The sequence below is a fragment of the Schistocerca piceifrons genome, chromosome 2 (assembly GCF_021461385.2).
Source record: "Schistocerca piceifrons isolate TAMUIC-IGC-003096 chromosome 2, iqSchPice1.1, whole genome shotgun sequence".
Taxonomy (NCBI): Eukaryota; Metazoa; Arthropoda; class Insecta; order Orthoptera; family Acrididae; genus Schistocerca; species Schistocerca piceifrons.
In genome coordinates this window covers 1,052,097,588-1,052,124,819 of record NC_060139.1, presented here as the reverse complement: position 1 = coordinate 1,052,124,819, position 27,232 = coordinate 1,052,097,588, and the positions used below count along the sequence as shown (strand labels likewise).

At 39.4% G+C, this 27,232-nt stretch overlaps 1 protein-coding gene across 1 annotated transcript in view; it reads left to right on the top strand.

Annotated features, from left to right (window-relative positions):
* The first annotated feature begins 718 nt into the window (after positions 1-718).
* LOC124776112 (vegetative cell wall protein gp1-like) overlaps positions 719-27,232 on the top strand; it is a 180,981-nt gene continuing 154,467 nt past the window's right edge. The window contains exons 1-3 of the mRNA XM_047250954.1: positions 719-809; positions 949-1,068; positions 7,832-7,929. Coding sequence (XP_047106910.1) covers positions 719-809; positions 949-1,068; positions 7,832-7,929 — 309 coding nt within the window. The remainder of the gene's footprint in view (positions 810-948; positions 1,069-7,831; positions 7,930-27,232) is intronic.

Genomic DNA, 27,232 nt, shown 5'->3' with positions numbered 1-27,232 from the left:
ACAGGGCCAACACCCGGCATCATGGTGTGGGGAGCGATCTCCTACACTGGCCGTACACCACTGGTGATTGTCGAGGGGACACTGAATAGTGCACGGTACATCCAAACCGTCATCAAACCCATCGTTCTACCATTCCTAGACCGGCAAGGGAACTTGCTGTTCCAACAGGACAATGCACGTCCGCATGTATCCCGTGCCACCCAACGTGCTCTAGAAGGTGTAAGTCAACTACCCTGGCCAGCAAGATCTCTGGATCTGTCCCCCATTGAGCATGTTTGGGACTGGATGAAGCGTCGTCTCACGCGGTCTACACGTCCAGCACGAACGCTGGTCCAACTGAGGCGCCAGGTGGAAATGGCATGGCAAGCCGTTCCACAGGACTACATCCAGCATCTCTACGATCGTCTCCATGGGAGAATAGCAGCCTGCATTGCTGCGAAAGGTGGATATACACTGTACTAGTGCCGACATTGTGCATGCTCTGTTGCCTGTGTCTATGTGCCTGTGGTTCTGTCAGTGTGATCATGTGATTTATCTGACCCCAGGAATGTGTCAATAAAGTTTCCCCTTCCTGGGACAATGAATTCACGGTGTTCTTTTTTCAATTTCCAGGAGTGTAACTAAGGTTCTAGCTACTAAAGTGACTGCCATTATAAAGCCAAAGGACCAATGCATAACTGCAGTAGTAAAACAGCATTAACGGGATGGTCTACTCGGAATGTCAGTTGATGAAGATGACTTGGTGCCATTATGGAAGAAACTGATAATTCTAGATGCTATAAATGGGATTTCTGATGCCTGGCAGGAAGGCAAGCCACATACACTAGTTCAATCAAGGAGGAAAATTCTTCCAGGATATAGAAGAAACTGATTTTCAAGGTTTTAGTGATGAAGAAAGAACAACTACACAAATAATGAATCTGCTAGTGGGTTTAAATTGTTTTGAAGATTTCAGTGAAGAAAACTTGAATGAGTGGATGGAGATCAACAAATGCAAACCCTGCTTCCAGTATGTGCCTGACACCAAAATTGTGACTGCTGCTTTGCAACAAAACAATGATGAAAACAGTGAGTGTAAAAGTGGGGATGAAGACAATAATCTTGTCAGTCATCGTTGATATTCCTGTGGATTATATGGGGCAGAGGGGGTTTCTGTACAAAGACATTATCGCTGCAAGAAAAATTCAAAATGCCATGTGAAAAAATGTTAACTCCTCTCAGCAGCAGACCAACATCACAGACTACTTTAAAAAATATACAAGCCTACAGTACCTATGCAGAGAACTTAAATAAACTTTCAAGCAAACAATACATGTTTGAAAATACCTTGATCATTCGTGTTTTTCTATTCATCCACCTTCTCGCCCACATTACCCCTAGTAATTTGGAGTATACTGTACTTCACTTTTGATTTTAATTTTTTCTTGCACTGGGAACATTTTCACTGTCTGTGTGAAACTGATGAAGAAATTTATCAACTGATACGCAATTATTTCATGTTCTTCTTGGTTTTCAAATTTTTCACAGAAAAGTAACTGTGTATCATTCCTGATTGCCTTTTTTTTTTCTTTCAAGATGCAGGCTTTTATATTGTCTGAAGAACTGCAACTTGAAGTAGATGTAATATTACTAGATCACCACCATTCAAAAGAATATTTTCTTTCCCCCTCCAATCCAGAATTATCTTGTCCAGTGGTTGAAGAAGAGAATATATCTTAATAAGGTTCTTGGGTGTCCAGCCAGATCCGATCATCGAAGTTCCTTGATATTTTGGCGAATAACCATTCCGCCATCATCAGGTGCTGCTGATGATGGCGGAACGGTTACTCCCCGAAATATCGTGGAACTTTGACAATCGGATCCGACTGGACACCCGAGAACCTTGGATACAGCACATTCGCCAGGAAAGCCTCAGATCACACAATGTCTTAATAATTTTAAAAAGGTAAAACTTTCATGCTTAGCCTGCATAAAATTTCTGCTCAATTGGACAACTTCTATTCAATTCTCAAAAGCCTTGAAAGTGGAAAAAGAGTGTATGCATCAAATAATACCATTTAAAAGATATATAAACTTACCAATCTCCACCATGTTCTTTTTATATTCTAAAACAAATTTATGCAGACACATAAAGGCAAATACAGCACTTGTTATAAAACATTGTGAGCTAAAAATTCCAAAATTCATTTTCCAAAACTTCCTGAAAATGTGAAAAATTTAAGAAAAATTAACCGTTTGCATTAATAAAGTGCTCAGCTTCTGTAGTTAAGACAAAACACTTACCCTGAGGAAAATCTAAGGCCCACTCAAACCAAGTGATAAACTCAGGAGACAACACAACCATTAGCTCTATATACACGTAGACAAGATTGCAGACACATTTTTAGGATTGTTTTCTATGGCCACATTGCACATATGAATCCTACAGGGTTAAGCAGTCAGATCTTCTGTTGCTTTCTCAGCATGAAAACCAAGGTGGTGTCGTTCACTGAGGTAGAAAATGACCGGCAAGAAGGGGGGCTAAAGTGGAGGATATCCATAAACGCATTCCATTCAAAAAACAAACTCCATGAGCACCTTGATTTTTACAGAAAGCCAAAATTAAAAACTGGAAAAATGAGGAAGGAACAGCATAGGAAACAAATGTGGGCAAACTGGGCTCTCATTAACTTCTATCATCTAGGGAAAACTGTAATGTGGCCTGGTGAGGGTCATTACAAAAAGAAGAAGTGGTACACAACTTCTGTAATACACACATCAAAAAAGGTTTTGCATCATCAATTCCCAGAACTCCTGAAGATAGATGTTGACTGTGGATGTTGCATCACAGACACAGTCCCTTTGACTGTCAATAGATGTCACTAACTGCCCAAAGATGTAAACAACCATGCATGAGCAGCACCTATTAGAGCACCTATTAGATGGAGGGGGTCCCACAGCCGATCAGTTCCAGTAATTCCACCTGGAAGGAGGTACACAGCTCGTGTTGTCTGTAGTTCAACCATGCCTAGACGGTCAATACCACAGTTCAACCACATCTGCATTGTTACTTTGTGCCAGGAAGGGCTCTCAACAAGGGAAGTGTCCAGACGTCTCAGAGTGAACAAAAGTGATGTTGTTAAGACATGGAGGAGATACAGAGAGACGGGAACTGTGGATGACATGCCTCGCTCTGGCTGCCCAAGGGCTACAACTGCAGTGGATGACCACTACCTATGGATTATGGGTTGGAGGAACACTGACAGCAACACTACCATGTTGAATAATGCTTTTTGTGCAGCCACAGGACATCGGTTTATGACTCAAACTGTGTGCCATAGGCTGCATGATGCACAAATTCACACCCAACATCCATGGGGAGGTCCATCTTTGCAACCAAAAAACCATGCACCACAATAGAGATTGGTCCAACAACATGCTGAATGAACCGCTCAGGATTGGCATCACATTCTCTTCACTGATGAGTGTTGCATACACCAGAAAAACGTTGGAAATGTGTTTGGAGGCAACCCGGTCAGGCTGACTGCCTTAGACACATTGTCCAGCGAGTGCAGCAAGGTTAAAGTTCCCTGCTGTTTTGGGGTGGCATTACGTGGGGTTGATGTACGCAGCTGGTGGTCATGGAAGGCGCCATAACGGCTGTATGATACATTAATGCCATCCTCTGACCAATAGTGCAACCATATCAGCAGCATATTGGCAAGGCATTCATTTTCATGGGTGACAATTCGCACCCCCATCGTGCACATCTTCTGAATGACTTCCTTCAGGATAGCAACACCTCTTCAATAGAGTGGCCAGCATGTTCTCCAGACATGAACCCTATCGAACATGGCTAGGATAGATTGAAAAGGGCTGTTTATAGACAACGTGATCCACTAACCTATCTAAGGGACCTACGCCAAATCACCATTGAGAAGTGGGACAATCTGGACCAACAGTGCCTTGATGAGTTTGTGGATAGTATGCCACGACGAATACAGGCATGAATCAATGTAAGAGAACATGCAGCTGGGTATTAGAGGTACAGGAGTGTACAGCAATCTGGTCCACCACCTCTGAAGGTCTCGCTGTGCGGTGGTACGGCATGCAATGTGTGATTTTCATGAGCAATAAAAGGGTGGAAATGGTTTTTATGTTGATCTCTATTCCAATTTTCTGTACAGGTTGCGGAACACTTTGAACTGAGGTGATGCAAAACTTTTTTTGATGTGTATCGAAATGTATTTTTATTTACAATTTCTATTGATCCCAAACATGATGTAAATGAACAGACACTGAACACTACTTTTTCTCTGGAAGGATTTTGCAAAAGATGAGCATTTTTCACCATCACCAGCAATGATTTTTTAAAGTTGTTTCTCAATTTCAAATGAGTTTCATAGCTCTTCCTGCACATACCAACTATCTTTGGAATGTTTTCCGATTCCATTTTTGTAACTAGAATATTCCTTTCATGTTGAAGGTGTTTGTTGAGGAAGTTGTTGCTGACAGATAATCCCCTGAAGAAAGTTTTTTTTTTTTTTCACAGCAGGTTTTCTAATTTAAAGAGCAATATTCTTTTTACTTATGAACCGTCTGACATCAACTGAATAAAACACAATTTTAGTGCCATACGCATTTCACCTTTATTTTCTGCAAGGCATCATCAGTGGCCTGGAATAAGTTAGCTATTTAATTTACATTTTAGTCACTGTGCCTATAGGTTATAAACAGTTCTGGTGGTTGGTATTTCTTATTAAGTAGTAATGTTTTGAACTGTACTTACAGGTTGCGTGGACAATTTATTACATATTAAGCTCCTGTTGCATTTTTGGTGTTTTTCTTTTTCTTATGAATGTCAGTTTGTAGTTTTTTTCCCACATACCATAGCACTATGAACTGAATGCTTGCATCAATGCAATGTTTTGGTTTCTGTTGCCGACTGTCAAATGATTTTACCAAAGATCGAATGTTATTGCCAAACTTTCGAGTGTAATTATTGAAATATCTGTGATGTATTCATGTATGCATGTGTGTGTGTGTGTGTGTGTGTGTGTGTGTGTGTGTGTGTGTGTGTCCGGATGGTGTGGGGAAGAGTTTTTTTGTTTTATGTTATCATTTCCTTTATTAAGTGTTGGGAGCCTGTGCTGACGTGCGTTTGTTCATTTATGACATATTTGTTTTCTGCTATGGCTTTCTGGATGGGGAAGTTTTCTTGCGTTTGTATAAGATGTTTGTCATGGTTGCTTATTCTCATTATTTTCATTTCTTGTTCCATGTTTGTAGGATGATGGTTATTGTGTTTTAAGTGCTCTGCAAATGTCGAATGGTTTGTTTCATACTTCCAACATCTGATATGTTCTTTGTATCTTGTTTCAAAATTCCTGCATGTCATGCCTATGTATACTAAATCACAACTTTGACATTCAAGTTTATATATTCCTGATTGTTGGAATTTGTCCCTCTTGGTGGCTGGCTGGCTTAGGTGTGATTGGAGGGTTTGCCCAGGCTTATATGCTATTTTAAAGCCCAGCTAAGTGATAGCTCCCACCACCAAAGTTAACACTCTGCTTACCAGAAAATCTGTTAATGTTACCTACCAATCAGACGTCTCAAGCCCAGGTTGTTTAAACTGATATAAACTGACACTATTTTGACTGCTTATGACATCAACCACCTTTGACGTATGAACACTTTTAAAACAATTTCATTTATTTAAAGTTTACACTAAAAATACGCAGTTTTTATGCTTTTACTGGTGGCTTTTTTAAGGATATACAGTTTATTATCATTCTATACAAAGTTTTCATAAAAAAAATTTCTTGTTGCAAATTTGTGCAGGATCGACAGAAAATAGTAGAATGTTCTGGGGATACAAGTTTGGTGGAGTTATAATAAGTAATTTTATTTTTTCTACATTTCTTCTCTACATAATATGCATGTTGTCTTCTTTTCTTAGCTGGAGGTTTCACTGCCCTTCCTCGATCCAGGTCTACTGATGAATTCAGTGCCTTCTTCACCCCAGCTAGTTGCTTTCCCAAACTGATGATGAAAGTCCAATGTCTTATTTTTTTATTGATAGCCAACATCATTTAATTGTGTATGCATTCATCACTCTTACGTTAACCACGTTGAAGAAAGCCACTAATAGCCAGTGCCTTGTTTTTTTTTTTTTTTTTACACTATAGTGTCACGTCTTCTGGTCCATCATGTCAGTGCCACCTTTTGTGGCATTGTATATCATTATAAAGTCAGGTTTCTTTACTTCTCATGTTGTAGCGTTGGTTGGTCAGCTTTGTTGTTCTCAGGAACATAGGAAGCTATCATCACATCTGTTGAAAACCAAGTAATGTAGTGTGTACTTCATGTCCTTTAGTCGTAATAAAATCAGCAGGCAGTTCACCTTTGGTTCTTGGATAGTACTAACTACTGCAGTGTCAGATCTTTTGACAACAAATAATGAGCTAAATTAAGGGATGTAAAAAAAAAAATATCAAGGTGATATTACACAGAAACTTTTCGAGTTCAATTACAAGGGTTTTGACAACATTCTCTCCATTAGCATGGCCAGTTGCACAGCTCTGATTTCTCCCTACTTCCCCAAAAATACGTTTTCATCTTCCAGCAGCTCCATGTTGCACTGTCACAAATCACCCAGAATGTTATTCGGTATCTATCAGGTTTTGACAGTATGTATTGTCGAAATGAACAGGGACCTACAATGGGGACTAACTGTTCATTCACAGTCATGCACTGTCTTGGAATGTAGGCATCCCTCAAGGTAGCTACCCACATCTCAACAACTTCTCTGATTGTTTCCAGTTTGTCACTCGATGTATGTTCACGTTGGGCTGTTGCACTGTCAAAACTTAACACGCTCAGAAAATCATGGAAGTGATTGACAGACATAATTTCAGTGATAATGGTCAGCCATTCTCAACCCTACAAAGCTGACTGATACCTTCATTTCTAGATTTGTAAACACCGTCAGGATCTGAACACCTAGAAACATTTTTATTTCATGCAAATCTATATATGCCCAGCTCCTATAAATGATTCGACTTTCCTGGTTGGTCTGCATACACACTTTCTCAATCAGGGGTACACAAAAGAACAACAAAAAAAGAGACTCTCTTTATTATCACAGTTCATAATCAAATACCTTGTATGCCTCTGGTCTTCTTTCAATACATCCTTTTCACTCCATCTGCCATAAATTTCAGCCTGACCGGCTGCAGCCCATATTTCATTCCCATTATGAGAAAACAGTAAGTCACACTCAACAGAATTTGCAATAAACTGTTATTTTCCCTCTTAGTAAAGGGATTCTTCATCATCTTCATCTTGTTCTGAGTATTCAGTGATGTCTACTCATTATCATCATCACTGTAAAATTCAAAATTTACTAGGTTGATTTTCACAATCAGAAGACTGCCAGCAACTTACATTGTCTCCCTATCTGATGGTCCCCTTCTCTGATACATTTTCCATTTGTGAAACAGACAACTGTTATGAAATAATGCATCAAAAAAGTCAATAATAGCAACTACAGACATCTGGTTGTTTAAAAATTGCTTCTAACCACACGGGCTTGAAAGGTCTGTATGGGAGGAAATGTTAGCCAACACTTTAATACAAAGCCCTATGTAAATTTTTATAATTATTTTCCAAAATTATCACTAAGAAGACAAATTAGGAAAAGTCCTAAAATTTCATAGAGAAGATCATAAACAGCCTCTGAGGCTCAAAAGTAATTAAAGGATTAAAGTTGTATTGCTTTTATTTGTAGTCCTGTGAACTCAGAGGATAAGTAATGCTTCTGAATTAAGTCATTTTTTCTTTGCTTCAGCATATTCAAGACTGTTAAAAAATGACTTTCCTGATCCAAAGTGGGCATTAGAAAATCTTACTTCTGTATATCTTCAATACAGTAATGCACATGTGAAAGTAAGTGTTACCAAATTATTTTGCGTACTTCGATGTATTTACATTTGCATCTTTGTGGTAAGTTTGTTACAAATTTTTTAATTAAAATGTTTCATACATTTTACTTATTCCACATTAGCACATCTGTTCTTTTGTATAGATGTACCATGAATTTTCAAACAGTGAAACCTCTGCGATGAAAAAACAACAGCATGAAATAGGATAGGTTGCTATATACCACATAGAGGAGGTGTAGCATGGGAGACATGCAGTGCTACAACATCTTCCTACACCTCTCTTGTCTTTACAGTAGATCAGAATAACTTATGCCACTGAAGGCTCGTATTCTTTCCTTTAGACAATACTATCAGAAACAGGTGTGAATTAACTACTGTTTCACAGATTGTTAATGTGTGGTCCAATATTGATTCACCAGACCATGTGCTCATCACAGTCCAGTCACGCTTCAGTGTTAATGTACTACTGAGTTCAGGGCTTATAATAATTTTTACACCATTATGGCCTACAATGATTTAACTTGAACTGTAACCTCATCTGTTCATCAAAACAGCTGTAGATAACTTTTATTCAAAGCTCTATGTTTAAATGTACAGAAACTAGGGCTTCCTCAGTTTGTATAAGGACTCCTCCACTTCAGCTTCAAATGGAGTAATTTTCACAATACAATTAACATTTTACAGTCACCAACCAAATCCTTAGGTTTGTTATTTGTTTAAGAAATAACAACATCAAAGATAATGAGTTAAAAATGGTAGTACAGAATCCATAGCAAATTCTTAGCTATTTCTTTCATTTCCATTGCTATATTCTGCCACACCAAGCTGGCCACATGTGCTCTTAAAAATGATTTCATAATGTAATCCCACAGACAAGGCTCTCCTCAACAAGCTGGATGAAAGATGTCATCTTCAAACAGTCCTCTTGTGTGAATGATATGTTAACTACACACAGCACAGAACAAATGCACAGGTCAAGAAATCTTTCAGCTAGAAAGCACACTTGGAAGTGAATGCTTCAGCTTGTATCGGTAGCAACAAGAGACAGCTCCACACAGTGTGGCATGCAGTCATAGTATCAAATTTGGCTCATCATAGCTTGTTGCAGCCAATGCCAAAATGTATCACATATTTAGCCGAGATTGGAAAGAGGTACAGCTTCCCTTACAGCATTAAAAACAGTTTAAATATGTTAGCTACATGTCTTATGCAGCAATGTATGGCATAGAATGCAGCAAATGTAAACTGGCCAGTGACTACATTTTTTACTCAAAGCTTTTCAAAATATGCACAGTGCTGTACTTTAGTATCACTAAATATAAACAACAAGTAAAAGGAAACCAGTTCACTGTTAAGCTGTAATGTGTAGCTATATGAGGCAGAAAAATAATTTTTCCTACCAATTAGTTTCTTTGAAATCAAATGAAAAAGACTGTGTAGTAGCAAAAACACACACAAATCTCAAAACTGTATTTTTTATTTTCTTATGTCAAAAGTAAAAGTTTTACTGAGAAAGTAACTACAGAGGCAGATCTAGCTTTGCTTCATATACATAAAAAAATTTCTTTTCAAGCAAATCAGATGACTTGAAATTTATCTTTCTTTCATGGAGCGACCAGCACTCTGTACTGCACCAGGTGACAGAATAGAGATACGATAGAAATCAGTGCTAGGTAAAGCAAGTGCCTTACTTTGATTTATTGGCAGAACACTGGGAAAATGCAGTTAGTCTACAAAGGAGCCTGCTTACAAAACACTTGCACATCCTCATCTTAGAATACTTCTCAACTGGCTGGGACCATTTGCGATAATGATTCAAATCCCATCCAAACTCTAATCTTCCTTCCTATCTTTCTTCCATTTGTGGGTGGAACAGGAAAGAAAATGACTGGCAGTTGTACAAGGTGCCCACCTCCATGAATCATATAGCAGCTTGCAGAGTATGCCTGTAGATGCAGATGTACAAAGAGCAATCAAATGAAAATGAGCAACACATGGAAAAAAAGTGAGTAAACTGCTTATTATTTCAATAGCAATTGCTATAACTGTTAATACATTTATACTTCTGTGAAAGAAGATGGTCAATATCTTCATGGAGAAATGTATGCAGTTCCCTACAGAACCTTGCTTGTATCCAGGCAAGCGCCTCTTCATCCAAAGCAAACTGACTGCCATGTCTTTTTCAGGACTCCGAAAATATGGAAGTCACATGAGGAGAGATTGGGATTGTATGGAGAATGCGTAAAAGCTTCCCAGCGAAATGTCTGCTGCATAGTCAAAACAACACTGGCCTACTTGCTGCCAAGGTTTTTCCATTGAAGCATTAACAGCCTTGTCTCATAGTGGTATAAATTTATTAAAGGTTATGGCAATTACTTTTGAAATAATAAACAGTTTACTTATTTTTTCCACCTGTCACATTTTTATTTGACTGCTCCTACAGATACCAAATGGCTAATAGAGATATTAGACATATACAAAGAAGGACAGCATGAATGTTCGCAGGTTTGTTTCACTCATGGGATAATACCATGGAAATGGTACATAAAATGTTGCAACTGATAGTCTCAGATTTGGCTGAAATTTAGCACACCGATGCTACCAAGTGTGGAACACTCATGTACAAAATTTTAAGTTCCTCTGCCAATTAGTTCCAGAATTATGACTTGTGAAAGAAGGTGACCCGGAAATTACAACCCACATCTGGCAATCTATCTTCAGACCCAACTTCAGGCCTTAATAATTTTTGGAACTATTCCGCACAGTCCAGTGAAATTTTTACAACCCAGTAACATACACTTAGAGAACACACTCTATGACTCAAAACACCAACAACATATTTCTGAGGGAAAATAAAAAATTCCAAAATGTGATTAAAAAAATGTAATACATTAAAAGGTACATATTGTAGGTGTCCTCTATGCCAAATGTAATTCACTCAAAAAGGGTATACATTTTTTTGTGGTAAGCTTAATGCGGCCTAAACACACACACAACTCATCTTGCCCATATCAGTCAAACAGAGTTACATGCACACGAAAATACAAAAGTTTGAAAAATTACCTGAAAAAAATGGATTTTCTAAGTGTGGTAACACAAAAGAGACAAGTGATATCAAAGCCAAATTTCAAACACTGCATAAGTAGACCATAATATAATATGTGGCAAAATTTCAACTTGTTATTGCAAGGCATTTGTGTACAATAAAAGTTGACAGAGATGTATTTGGTTACGTTTCTTTTAACACTATTTAGCAAGTAATAGTGATGATGCAGACAGCTTGTTTCAGATAAAGCTGCAGCAATTGTTGGGAACCATTAGGCAACAGAAAGTTAAACAATGGTAGTTTTCAGGGACAGAATGAGTCATTGTCAGGCAGGAACAACAAAGGAAACAAGCAACAATTACAGGTTACTCATGTTTTTAAGATTCCAGTTAAGACTGTTGTGGAAAGTCAGTAAAAGCACAATCATCTGAATGTCATAAAACAACATATGGAACAAAATGTGGCATTTGCTTTGTACTGTATGATCTGGATGAATCGGACCAAGATTTGTTGCTATGGAGATTCGGGGTACACCCTGTGGGCACAAGAAGTACAGTTCCAGGAAACTTTAGTGTTTGTTATCATCATATGAAAGTGTTTCTGGATAAGTATTCTTTCCTACAAAGAAGTTGTTTTGATCCATTTTGGATTCATAAGAAGACAGTGAAGCGTAGCTTCAGAGAAATTGATATAAAACCAGTATTGAGAGTGAATCAGTGCATGGGACTTAACATGAAACCAGGACAAAAGTTATGTACCAAGTGTGTTACACTGCTAAAAAATGAAGAATATTCTCATAATTTACATGACAGTGATGAAGAGTATCAGCCACCAACAACCAAAGCGGATGAGCAATTAAATACTTCAGTGACTGCTCTTGGTTTGTCTCCCATGAAGACCCACAAAGTTGGGAAAAGAGACAGGCCCAGCTATGGTAGAAGAAAACAAGAAGCTCAAATGGAATTAAAACACAAAATAGCTGACACACTAATGGTGGGAGAGGAAGAACGATCTGCTCCAAAGGAACAGAAATCATGCCAGAAATGCTCTGATTTGGATAAAATTGTGCATGATTTGAAAGAAAAATGTGCCATATCCACACACCAGAAAAAAGTAGCTATTCTTACCCTTGCACCTTCCAGCTGGTCTATTGACTACACTGCAAAGGAATTTAATGTTTCTACATATATCGTAAAGCAAGCTAGAAAAATAAAAGGAACCCAAGGAGTGCTTTCACAACTTCAGCAGGCTCAGGGTAAGCAATCTGAGTTGAGAAATGAAGGTGCTAGTGTCGGAGTTTTATGAAAATAATGATTACAGCCGAATAATGCCTGGAAAAAAAGACTACGTAACGGTGAATGTACGTGTACAGATGCAAAAAGGACTTGCTATGCAACATATCAGAACCATATGTAGAAATCAAGGAAAAATATCGCAATACCAAAGAGGGTTTATCATCTTTTTTCAATCTTTGGCCAAAATGGGTTGTGCCTGTAAGTGCAAGGGGCACACACAATGTTCGTGTATGTGAGACCCATCAAAATGCTAAGCTGATGTTTGCTGCTATAAAGGATTCTGGTCTGGATTACAAAGGTGCACTGAAGCTGCTAGTGTGTGACATCAGTTCCTACCAGTGCATGACACACAGGTGTGAAAAGTGTCCTGGTAAGGCAAATCTTGCAGAGCCCATGAATAACAAACTGTATGGTGAACTCCTTATGGATGATGATGAACTTGTTTCTTATAAACAATGGACATACATGGATTGCACAAGTCTTGAAACAAAACAAAGTACAGTGGAAGATTTTGTTGAAATGTGTTGTCAAAAAACAGACAAACTGACCCCACATAGCTTCTCAGCAACAGCACAATCAGCTTATCTCCAATTTTGTAAGGATAATTTGAAACAAGATGAAATTATAGTAATACTAGACTTTTCAGAAAATTATGCATTTATAGTTCAAGATGTCATCCAAGGATATCATTGGGACAACAATCAAGCAACTCTCCACCCATTTGTGATTTACTACAGAGGTGAATCAGGTAATGTGTCTGTCATGAACCTGTGCATTTTTAGTGACTGTTTAATTCATGATGCCATTGCAGTTCATGCCCACATTTTCACTGTCATGGTACATGTGAAAAACAAGCTGCCTCACATACATTTTGCAAAATACTTCAGTGATGGAGCAGCTAGTCAGTACAAAAACTGTAAAAAATCTCAAAAATTTATGCATGCATTACCATTATTTTCAGATTCACACAGAATGGAATTTTTTCACAACAAGTCACAGTAAAAATGTATGTGATGGTATTGGTGATACCATTAAGTACATGGCATCCACGAGCTAGTCTGCAGCACCCTACAGAAGGTCACATTCTAACACCTCTTCAATTACGAGGGTTATTCCAAAAGTAAGGTGCGATTCGCCGTAACTATTGAAATTTGGCGCCAATGACAAAACACGCATGCGCGCCAACTCCCGGCAAGCCTTGCGCGTCAAACGCCGCCATTCACTTTGTTACTGTTGCTGAGTGTAGTTCACAGTGTCACTTTACAATGTTTAAGACAATTGATCAGCCCGCTGATTGTGAAGTAAGGGCAGTGATACGGTTTTTGTCTGCAAGAAACAATTCAGCGGCGGAAATCCATCGGCAGATTACTGAAGTGTACGGTCCTAACATAATGAGTGACAGTAAAGTGCGCAAGTGGGTGCGAGCTTTTAATGAAGGACGGGATAATGTGCACGATGAACCACGGTGTGGCCGACCATCAGTGATTTCAGACGATTTGGTCAATGCGGTTGACAAAAAAATTCGTGAAGATCGCCGATTCACTATTACAGACGTAGACATGCATTTTCGGAATGTGAGTAGAACAACTTTGTACAGAATTGTGTCCGAACATTTGAAGTTTCACAAATTGTGTGCCCGTTGGGTTCCCAGGCTGCTTACTGAGCCCCAACGAATGAAAAGAATGGCTTTTGCTCTTGATTTTTTGGAGCGATATCATAAGGAAGGTGACAGTCTTTTAGACAATGTTGTCACAGGGGATGAGACATGGGTTTCTCACATCACTCCAGAGTCTAAATGTCAGTCAATGCAATGGCATCACACGTCATCGCCAGTCAAGGTCAAGGCAAAGCAGACAATCTCAACACGTAAGGTTATGGCGACTGTGTTCTGGGATAGACGTGGAGTATTGTTAGTCGACTTTATGGAGAGAGGAACAACGATTAATAAAGCCGCCTACTGCGCTACCCTGACTAAACTTCGACGTGCAATCCAGAATAAGCGACGTGGTCTTTTGTCGTCTGGAATCTTGTTGTTGCATGACAATGCCAGACCCCACACTGCAAATGAAACGCAAGCTCTGATCAAGAAATTTGGATGGGAACAGATGGACCATCCTCCTTACAGTCCGGACCTGGCGCCAAGTGATTTCCACCTGTTCCGTTACTTAAAGGAGTTTCTCGGCGGCAAGCGCTTCGACACAGATGATGAAGTGAAAGAAGCAGTTAAGGACTGGTTATCGTCACAGGCGGCCGATTTCTATAACATGGGCATTCAAAAGCTTGTTGAACGATGTGACAAATGTTTAAATAAGTATGGAAGTTATGTAGAAAAATAGATAAAGATGTAAAGAATGTAAATAAAACAATTGTTTTGAAAAAACATTTTAGTTTTGATTTTTTTTTTATAACCGGACCTTACTTTTGGAATAACCCTCGTATTTACCTGGGTACAGAAAAATATCTCTGGCATACAATCATTCTATGTTTTGAAAGATGAGGTGATATCAGTTGAAGAGTTGCTAAAAAGCAGACTAGAACACGTTAAAACTGTTGCAGGCACAAGGAGCCATCAGTGGACTTTGACAATGTGCATATGAGCAGACTGTCCGGCTATAACTATAGGTTCATGCACAACATGTGTCTTCACAGTGTGCCTGACTCAGGATTCAGAAGCAAAAGCAACAACATACAACCAGGTTGCTATCTTATTGCTATTTATGATGACAAATGGTACTTAGGATGTGTTGCAGAGTGCTGTGAAGCAGAAGGTGATGTATTTGTGAACTTCATGGCATCAGCAGGACCATCAAGATCATTTTATTGGCCACGTTTGGCAGACAGATGTTGGATTCCATTTGAACATATTCTTATGACAGTTCCAGTTCCTACTACAGTGTCAGGAAGACGGTACAATTTGCCACTCAATGTACAGAGTACAGAAGCTAAAGTGTGGGAGAACTTCTGCTCCAAGCACAATCAACTGGCTTTTAGCAGTTAAAGTGCAGTAGACATTAATGATAGGTTGTGTTAATCTGTCTATATGTTGTTGCTTAGTGATTAAACAGTTGTGGGAGAGGATAAGAAGAGGCAGAACAGTTTACGATATGTTTTTACAAAATTGTGTTGTGGAACAATGGCCACATCACCAAATACAACTGCAAACTTCCATTGTACACAAATGTCTTGCAATAACACGCTGAAATTTTGAGATGTATATTATTATGGTCTACTTGTGCAGTGTGTGAAATTTGGCTTGGATACCGCTTGTCCCTTTTGTGCTACCACACATTGAAAAACCGTGTTTTTCAAGTAATTTTTCAAATTTTTGTATTTTCCTGTGCATGTAACTCAGTTTTTGTGACTGATATGGGCATGATGACTGTGTGTGTCTAGGCCACATTAAGCTTACCACAAAAAAATGTATACCCTTTTTGAGTGCATTATATTTGGCATAGAGGGCACCTACAATATGTACCTTCTAACGTATTACATTTTTTTAATCACATTTTGGAATTTTTCATTTTCCCTCAGAAATATGTTGGTGTTTTGATTCACGGAGTTTGTTCTCTAAGTAGATGTTACTGGGTTGTAAAAATTTCACTGTACTGTGTGGAATAGTTCCAAAGTTATTAAGACCTGAAGTTGGGTCTGAAGATAGATTGCCAGATGCGGGTTGCAATATCCGGGTCACCTTCTTTCACAAGTCATAATTCTGGAACTAACTGAATATATATATATATATATATATATATATATATATATATATATAAAAAACAAAGATGATGTGACTTACCAAAAAAAAGCGCTGGCACGTCGATAGACACACAAACAAACACAAACATACACACAAAATTCTAGCTTTCGCAACCAACGGTTGCTTCGTCAGGAAAGAGGGAAGGAGAGGGAAAAATATATATATTGGCAGGTCGATAGACACACAAACAAACACAAACATACACACAAAATTCAAGCTTTTTACAACAAACGGTTGCTTCATCAGGAAAGAGGGAAGGAGAGGGAAAGACAAAAGGATGTGGGTTTTAAGGGAGAGGGTAAGGAGTCATTCCAATCCTGGGAGTGGAAAGTCTTACCTTAGGGGGAAAAAAGGACAGGTAAACACTTGCACACACACGCATATCCATCCGCACATACACAGCAACAAGCAGACATTTGTAAAGGCAAAGAGTTTGGGCAGAGATGTCAGTCGAGGCAGAAGTACAGAGGCAAAGACGTTGTTGAAAGACAGGTGAGGTATGAGCGGTGGCAAATTGAAATTAGAAATTAGCGGAGATTGAGGCCTGGCGGATAACGAGAAGAGAGGATATACTGAAGGGCAAGTTCCCATCTCCGGAGTTCTGACAGGTTGGTGTTAGTGGGAAGTATCAAGATAACCCGGACGGTGTAACACTGTGCCAAGATGTGCTGGCTGTGCACCGAGACATGTTTAGCCACAGGGTGATCCTCATTACCAACAAACACTGTCTGCCTGTGTCCATTCATGCGAATGGACAGTTTGTTGCTGGTCATTCCCACATAGAAAGCTTCACAGTGTAGGCAGGTCAGTTGGTAAATCACATGGGTGCGTTCACACGTGGCTCTGCCTTTGATCATGTACACCTTCTGGGTAACAGGACTGGAGTAGGTGGTAGTGGGAGGGTGCATGGGACAGCTTTTACACCGGGGGCAGTTACAAGGTTAGGAGCCAGAGGGTAGGGAAGGTGGTTTGGGGATTTCATAGGCATGAACTAAGAGGTTATGAAGGTTAGGTGGACGGCGGAAAGACACTCTTGGTGGAGTGGGGAGGATTTCATGAAGGATGGATCTCATTTCAGGGCGGGATTTGAGAAAGTTGTATCCCTGCTGGAGAGCCACATTCAGAGTCTGATCCAGTCCCGGAAAGTATCCTGTCACAAGTGGGGCACTTTTGGGGTTATTCTCTGGGAGGTTCTGGGTTTGAGGAGATGAGGAAGTGGTTCTGGTTATTTGCTTCTGTACCAGGTCGGGAGGGTAGTTGCGGGATGCAAAAGCTGTTTTCAGGTTGTTGGTGTAATGGTTCAGGGATTCCGGACTGGAGCAGATTCGTTTGCCACGAAGACCTAGGCTGTAGGGAAGGGACCGTTTGATGTGGAATGGGTGGCAGCTCTCATAATGGAGGTACTGTTGCTTGTTGGTGGGTTTGATGTGGACGGACGTGTGAAGCTGGCCATTGGACAGGTGGAGGTCAACGTCAAGGAAAGTGGCATGGGATTTGGAGTAGGACCAGGTGAATCTGATGGAACCAAAGGAGCTGAGGTTGGAGAGGAAATTCTGGAGCTGTTCTTCACTGTGAGTCCAGATCATGAAAATGTCATCAATAAATCTGTACCAAACTTTGGGTTGGCAGACCTGGGTAACCAAGAAAGCTTCCTCTAATTGACCCATGAATAGGCTGGCGTACGAGGGGGCCCTCCTGGTACCCATGGCTGTTCCCTTTAATTGTTGGTATGTCTGGCCTTCGAAAGTGAAGAAGTTATAGGTCAGGATGAAGCTGGCTGACCCACAACTTCTTCACTTTTGAAGGCCAGCGTTTGTTGTGAAAGCTTCAATTTTGTGTGTATGTTTGTGTTTGTTTGTGTGTCTATCGACCTGCCAGCACTTTCGTTTGGTAAGTCACATATATATATATCCTAAAACCCACATCCTTTCGTCCTTCCCTCTCCTTCCCTCTTTCCTGATGAGGCAAGAGTTTGTTGCGAAAGCTTGAATTATGTGTGTATGTTTGTGTTTGTTTGTGTGTCTATCGACGTGCCAGCGCTTTCGTTTGGTAAGTCACATCATCTTTGTTTTTAGATATATTTTTCCCATGTGGAATGTTTCCCTCTATTAATTCATATCATTAATTTGAACCCAACAATTACGTTTGTTGTTGTCACTGTTGCATTTCGAAATCTTTTCTGTCGTCTTATTTTCTCTTTTTGTTTTTGCCAGTAGTTTCACTTTGTATTCACCTTCTCCTTTTTACCGTAATCTACTATACAATTTTATCCCGCCTATATATACTCAATAATACGTCACCCACTTCCAAACCATAACCAAAAAAAATTTTTTTTCCGCTTTCAACACTACCGCTGCTATAAAATCCACCGTTTCTAGTCCACAAACAGTTCCTTTCACCTATTACACAACCATTTCGTCTAGTTCTGATAGCTTTCGCTTTATTTCCATTTCCGTTTTTCCCACATCACTGATAATTTTTAGCCGCTTCCCACAGGTTTTATCGTCATTATATCTTCGCCAGACAATTGTTAGCCTCATTTTCATAATCTACCACAACAAAACCACTCTTTTTAATAAATTTATACGCCGTTTTTTCGAAATTTTCCCGAATCTCTCCATCCTTTAACGTGTTTTGGCAGCAACACAACCACCTAACCTTTGTGCACATCGTTGCCTATCAACTCAAGTTCACCACAGGATCAACATAGCCAGCTTTATCCAACACTTTTTCGCCATTTTTCACAACAGATCTCCAGTTACTTTCTCCAGTTATTTTCATTTTCATTTCAACCCCATGTTACACTTTCCACCTTCTAATACCATGTCACCCTCACAACACCCCCACAACGACCCCATAAAGTTTTATTTACATTCCCTCCACAAACATGCCTTCACCCTAGCCAGATTACGCTCACATATTTTATTTTCTCAGGCTTGTCTGACATTTAGCATTACCCCCAAAGGCCTCACACTTAAAGTTCCCATCTCTGGCTGCAACCCTTCTTTCCATCAGTCCCTGTACCAGTTCCAAACTGAACAATCCATTGCCCTCACCCACCTAATCCTTCACCTGCACATCCACTCAGCCAATGAACACACCCGTCAACTCCTATCCTTAATAAAAGTCCTCAATCTTTCCTCTCCCACATCCACACCGGCTGTTCAGAGCATCCTCCTACAGGCCAACCGCAAATTAGAACAACATGCCACCCTTCACCTCAAAAAACTATCCAATCTCCTGGTTTCCCACCTCCAGAAAGGCAACTCACTCACCCTTCACAACCTTTCCAGCAAACTTCAACCTCCTCTCATTGCACACAAACCCAGTCTCTCCCATCTACTCAACCTCCCACTTCCAGCTCGACTCCCTCCAAAACCTCAAAATTCCAATCAACACAATCCGGAACCACGACACCCTAATTCAGTAGTTAACCTTTCCTCCTTTTGTAAAAATCCTTACCCTCTCCCTTAAAACCCACATCCTTTCGTCCTTCCCTCTCCTTCCCTCTTTCCTGATGAGGCAACAGTTTGTTGCAAAAACTTGAATTTTGTGTGTATGTTTGTGTTCGTTTGTGTGTCTGTCGACCTGCCAGCACTTTCCTTTGGTAAGTCACATCATCTTTGTTTTTAGACCAGCAGTCTTTAAATATGTCTGCTTGTGTCTGTATATGTGTGGATGGATATGTGTGTGTGTGCGAGTGTATACCCCTCCTTTTTTCCCCCCTAAGGTAAGTCTTTCCTCTCCCGGGATTGGAATGACTCCTTACCCTCTCCCTTAAAACCCACATCCTTTCGTCTTTCCCTCTCCTTCCCTCTTTCCTGATGAGGCAACAGTTTGTTGCGAAAGCTTGAATTTTGTGTGTATGTTTGCGTTCGTTTGTGTGTCTGTCGACCTGCCAGCACTTTCATTTGGTAAGTCACATCATCTTTGTTTTTTTATATATATATATATATATATATATATATATATATATATATATATATATATATATATATAGGTGGAATGTTTCCCTCTATATATATATATATATATATATATATATATATATATATATATATATATATATATATATATATATATGGAGGGAAACATTCCACGTGGGAAAAATATATCTAGAAACAAAGATGATGTGATTTACCAATCGAAAGCGCTGGCAGGTCGATAGAGACACAAACAAACACAAACATACACACAAAATTCAAGATTTCGCAACCAACGGTTGCTTCATCAGGAAAGAGGGAAGGAGAGGGAAAGACGAAAGGATGTGGGTTTTAAGGGAGAGGGTAAGGAGTCATTCCAATCCCTCTCTCCTTACCCTCTCCCTCAAGCCAGCCGCGGTGGTCTAGCGGTTCTAGGCGCTCAGTCCGGAACCGCGTGACTGCTATGGTCACAGGTTCGAATCCTGCCTCGGGCATGGATGTGTGTGATGTCCTTAGGTTAGTTAGGTTTAAGTAGTTCTAAGGTCTAGGGGACTGATGACCACAGAGGTTAAGTCCCATAGTGCTCAGAGCCATTTGAACCATTTGAACCTCTCCCTTAAAACCCACATCCTTTCGTCTTTCCCTCTCCTTCCCTCTTTCCTGATGAAGCAACCGTTTGTTGGGAAATCTTGAATTTTGTGTGTATGTTTATGTTTGTTTGTGTGTCTATTGACCTGCCAGCACTTTCGTTTGGTAAGTCACATCATCTTTGCATTTAGATATATTTTTCCCACGTGGAATGTTTCCCTCTATTGTATATATATAAGTGCCAACTATCTCTAAAGGCCTACTTACATAATTTTAAGAACCAGCATTAACTGAAGAATCTAGAAATATAATTCAGACCTCTACATACTGCTTCAATAGGGACAGTGAAGACAAGATTACACTAATTATAATACAGTTTACACTATTACACTAATTATAATACACACACTGCACAGAGTCGTTTAAGGATTTATCCTGCACTCCCTAAGCAATCGGAGCAGGAAGGAATCCTAACGACTTGCACCCACTACTTCACAGTGGGTTACAGAATTTGTATGTAGATGTAGAGTTAACAGAATAAATATGAAATTCAAAGACATGTGTGGTTTAAAATGATTGCTTCTGATATCAAAATTTGTAAATTATTTTCAGTACTCTGCAGTGTATACCATACTCAACTCCCTCTGGGCTTTAGATGGAGGTGAAAAGGACTGCTAACACCTGACATCTCAGCTGCCCTGCAGGCCCAGCGTGTTGTGCACATAGTATTAGAATACCTTCCAGGCAGTTTACATACTGACAGCACTGCTTAGTAGGAAGGGGGGAGGAGGAGATTGGCAAACAGAGGGAGTTGGAGTAGGTTGACAGAAAGAGGAGGAGGAGACAGACAGAGAGAGGGGAAGGAGGAGATGGCCAGAGAAAGGTAGGGAAGGGGAATAACAGAGTGAGGGAGGAGGACAAGATGTGTGCAATGTACACAACAATAGTTTGGCAGGTGAAGCCAGTAAAAAGCTAGTATTTTAGATAAAAATTTCAAGTTCACGCAGAAATATTATTGCAGTTATTTGTTCCCTCATACTGTACTCAACTTGATTGTGATAAATAATCCCAGATAAATAATAATTTAGAACATTACTGCATAGTTCTGCAAGGTTACTGCTGAATATAAACCTTACATTGCGTAGCTGTATATAAATGTATTTTCAATACAAGAGTTATAAAGATAAACTGATTGGCATCTGAAATGTTCCTCAGCATGCAAGAGTATTATGTTTCCAGTTCCACAGATATGTTAAGAATCCCAAATTACTTATATTTTGCACTATTTCTAAAAGGTCATAGTTTCTATAGAATTGAAGAATACATAAATTACTCACACTGACATAAGTATACCACTTTTTACTACATTCTCTGCATAAAAAAATCTTTTTACCACTACTCCTCTGCTCCCCCTCCCCAGTGCAGTCATACATCCAAGATTTTAATTCTTTTTGCTCATAATTAAACCTTGATCTCCCTTCATATCTTCATTGGAGTACATTGTACACCGAAGAGCCAAAACATTATGACCACTTTCTTAATAGTCTGCTCATTTGTCTTTGGAGCGAAACTCATTGTTGATTCTGTGTATCAGAGGTCTGACAGTTAGTTGGTAGGTTTTTTGAGGTATGTGCTATTACATGTTTACACACAGGTCATGTAATTCACGTCAGCAATGGGACATTGATTTGCATACGCAGTGATGGTGCCCGACAGCAACCCAAATGGCTTCCATATGATGTATCAGACGAATTTTGTCACTGAGATATCAGTGTGAGTTCACTATAATGCTCCTCAAACCACTGTAGCATTGTTCTGGCTCTGAGACATAGACAAATTCAAAAAGATGGATCAAGCATGAAGGGCTGCAGCTGGTTCATATCTGTTAGTGTGTCTTCGATTACTACACGTCCCATGCAAGCACAGGAGAACGTTTCCCACAGGATAATACTGCTTCCACCAAGCTGCATCTGTGGCATACTGTACATTTTGAGCCACTATTCAGCTCAATGATGGCGCTTGTCGAGATGATCGTCCACTTAGTGTAGCAAATACATGATTCACCCAAAGATCCAACATGTTTCCATTGATCAATGGTTGAATCCCGTTGGTCCCATCCCCACTGCAATTGTAATTGATGGTGTCATTGGGTCAACGTGGGAACATGTAGTGGTGGTCTGCTGCAGAGCTCCATGTTCAACAATGTATCTTGTGCTGTGTGCAGCAATGTTGTGCTGTGAAACACTTGTGTGTGCACCAGCATTGTGCTTTTGAGCCATAAATGTCACAGATCCCCATCTGACCTACTCTACAGAGCAGACAAGCCTCCGAACCCCATGTTCTGTAAAGCGTCATGGACATCCAACCATTTAGTGCCTAGTGGTGGTTTCACTGTCGTCCTACCTCTTTCCATACATACTCACAACAGTAGCATGTGACAGTTTTACCAGCTTCGCCATTTAAGAGATAGGCCTACTCCAAAAATGGTTCAAATGTCTCCGAGCACTAGGGGACTTAACATCTGAGGTCATCAGTCCCCTAGAACTTATAACTACTTAAATCTAACTAACCTAAAGACATCACACACATCCATGACCAAGGCAGGATTTCAACCTGCGACGGTAGCAGTCGCGCGGCTCTGGACTGAAGCACCAGAACCGCTCGGCCACCGCAGCTGGCAGAGATACTCCTTCATAGGCTCTGCTTAATAATAATCTGCCCTTTGTCAGATTCGGTTATCTCAGCAGATTTCCCCATTTGCAGTCCATATCTTCACTAGGGTAATCTCCCGTCCATGTCTGCTCTGCTTACATACTTTTTTTACCTTGTCACATGCCAGCAATGACATCAGTCCAAAACCAGAATTGTGGTGGGTGGTGGTCATCATGTTTTGTCTTATGAGCATATTTCTCTGTGACAAATGGCAATTAAAACATCCAAAAGTGAGTGATATCATCTACATTTTCACTTCATATAGCAAATTATCACTTCGATATATTTTGGCTTTAGTTTTCATCAGTAACACTACTTGAGAAGTTACATTAAAAACAAAATATGGATTTAAAAATAAATCTTAATAGCTTCTCTGGATGATTTACGTCAAACCTTTGACTCATTTTCATACACAACAAGTAGATCTTACTTTCATACAATGGAAACTCCATGTTGGAATTCCAACAGTCTTTTCATATAGTAGTAACAGTCTTTTTGTTGTGCTTGTCTGCAACTCAACATGTCATCTTTATATTAAGCAGAGATCTTACTTTCATACATTTTGATGATCCCAGGTAAAGATTAAGGAAATTGTGTGATATCAGCATATAATAAAAATAACTGCAAAAATGTTAACTTACAAAAATGTTTGAAGAAACGTTTGGTACTGTATTCCAAACATTTGACTGCAATGACGCCACTGCTGGACCATCATTTTGTTTGTTGAAGAGCCTGATCTCCCCACTGAATTGTCCAGTGTTTGCTGTAGTGGATTTTCTTTTTGCCAGGCGCTCTTGCAAATGCAATAAGAAGGGCGAGAGTATATAAAATTATAAAACATGTACTGTATCATACTTTTTACACTAATATAGGGCATATGTTACGTAAACAAAAGAGGAGAGTGACATTTTTGTTTCTTACTTTTTCTTAGTGAAACAGATAGTTGCTTCTTCTGAAGATTAAGAGGAGCACTATACTGGGATGAATTGCTTGGCTCTGCTTTCTGACGCTCTTCCTGATGAGATCTGTGGTATCTAAAAATTCAACAAATGTAAATCATGATGTCTACTGATAAATCCAATATTTATCAATATTAATTGATCTACTCACAGTGACAGTATACGTTACAGAAGGTATCTAGATTTCAGATGCAATGTACAAAAATATTTCATCTGTCTTATAAAATAAATATTTTTGTCAAGCTGAGGAAATATTTATAATTCGGCAATTCTTAGCATTGTGCTCTCATTTCTTTGTAAATACCCTTGCATAGACAGAGCACAGTAGAATTAAAAACTAATTTATTAGTTCCCTTTCATTCTCCATTAACTACTCGGCATAAGACTTTTTCAACTCTAATTCACATTTCTGATCAGAAACACACATTATTTGTGGTGGATTATCATGAATTTCCCTGTCTTTGGTGGGTCAATTCCAACACCTACAAAATGGAATGAAATGACTGTCTACAGCTTCTCAGGTGTTATTTATTTGTTTAATGTATGGCTTACAGAATTGTATTTTAAAAGCACATACATTTAGTTGATGTTGCTATTGCTGTGGTCTTCAGTCCAAAGACTGGTTTGATGCAGTTCTCCATGCTGCTCTACTATACTGTGTGAGCCTCTTCATCTCTGAATAGCTACATCATTCTCAGTCTGGTTACTGTATTAATCTCTTGCTCTCCCTCTATTAGTCTCCCCCCCCCCCCCCACATGTCCCTCCAATACTAAATTGGTGACCCCTTGATGTCGCAGAATGTGTCCTATCAACCAATCCCTTCTCCTGGTCAAGTTGTGCCACAAATTTCTTGTCTCTCCAAATTTCCTCAGTGCCCCCTCATCGGTTACGTAATCTACCCATCTAATCTTCAACAGTCTCCTCTAGTCCCATATTTTGAAATCTCTTTTTCCTTTTGCCTGAATTGTTTATCATCCATGTTTCACTTCCACACATGGCTACAATCCAGACAAATATCTTCAGAAAAGGCTTCCTAACACTTAAATTTATATTCGATGTTAACAAATGTCTCTTCTTCAGAAATGCTTTTCTTGCCTTTGCCAATCTACATTTTATATCCTCTCTACTTTGGCCATCATCAGTTGTTTTGCTGCCAAATAACAAAACTCATTTACTACTTTAAGTGTCTCATTTCCTAATCTAATTCCCTTAGCATCAGCAGATTTAATTCACCTTTGTTCCCTTATCCTTGTTTTGCTTTTGTCTATGTTCATCTTATATCCTCCTTTGAAGACATTGTACATTCCATTCAAGTGCTCTTCCGAGTCCTTTGTTGTCTCTGACAGAATTACAATGTCATCGGCAAACCTCAAAGTTTTTATTTCTTCTCCCTGAACTTTAATTCCTACTCCAGATTTTTCTGTAGCTTCCTTTACTGCTTGTTCAATGTACAGATTGAATAACATTGGGGACAGGCTACAACCCTGTCTTGCTCCCTTCTCAACAACTGCTTCCTTTCATGCCCCTTGAATCTTACAACTGTCATCTAGTTTCTGTACAAGTCATAAATAGTCCTTCACTCCCTGTATTTTACCCCTGCTACCTTCAGAATTTCAAAGAGAGTATTCGAATCAATATTGTCAAAAGCTTTCTCTAAGTCTACAAATGCTATAAACATAGGTTTGTCTTTCCTTAACCTACCTTCTAAGATAAATTGTTGGGTCAGTATTGCATTGCCTGTTCGTACATTTATCTGGAATCCAAACTGATACCAGTTTTTCCAATTTTGGAATTGGAATTACCACATTCTCCTAAGAGTCTGAGGGTATTTCACCTGTCTCATACATCTCGCACATGAGGTGGAAGAGTTTTGTCATGGCTGGCTCTCCCAAGGCTATCAGTAATTCTGACAAAATATCAGCTGGACCTGGGGCCTTGTTTTGCCTTAGATCTTTCAGAGCACTGTCAAATTCTTCTCACAGTATCATATCTCTCATCTCGTCTTCATGTATGCCCATTCCCCCTATCTATAACATTGTCTTCAATTTTATCTCCCTTGTATACACCCTCTATATACTCCTTCCACCTTTCAGTTTTTCCTTCCTTCTTTACGACTGGTTTTTCATCTGAGCTCTTGATATCATACAACTGCTTCTCTTTTCCTGCAGGTGGTATCTAAGTTTCCCCGAGTGAAATGCCCTTCTAAATCCTTCCATTTGTCATCCAGCCATTCCTGCTTAACCATTCTGCACTTCCTGTTAATCTCATTTTTTAAACCTTTGTATTCCCTTCCACCTGCTTCATTTGCTGAATTTTTAAGTTTTCTCCTTTCATCAATTAAGCTGAATGTCTCATGTTATCCAAGGATTTCCACTAGTCCTTGTCTTTTTACCCCTGCTGCCTTCACTATTTCATCTCTTAAAGTTACCCATTTGTCTTCTGCTGTATTCCTTTCCCCTGATTTAGTCATCTGTTGCCTATTGCCCCATCTGAAACTCTCAACAACCTCTGGTTCTTTCAGCTTATCCAGGTCCCATCTCTTTAATTTCCTACCTTTTTGCAATTTCTTCAGTTTTAATCTACAATTCACAACCAATAAATTGTGGTCAGAGTCCACTTCTGCCCCTGGAAATGTCTTAAAATTTAAAATCTGGTTACTAAATTTTTGTCCTACCATTACATAATCAATCTGAAACCTCCAGTGCCTACAGGTCTCTTCCACCCATACAACCTTCTTTTATCTTTCTTAAACCAAGTGACCGATGACCTCAGTAGTTTGGTCCCGTAAGACCTTACCTTATCTTAAACCAAGTGTTAGAGATAATTAAATTATGCTCTGTGGAACATTCGACCAGCTGGCACCATCTGTCATTCCTTTCCCCCATTCCATATTCACCTACTGTTTTTCCTTCTCTTCCTTTTCCTACTATCGAATTGCAGTATTCCATCACAATTAATTTTCATCTCCTTTAACTATCTGAACAGTTTAATATATATATAAATACACTCCTTCACTAACTATTGCCTCA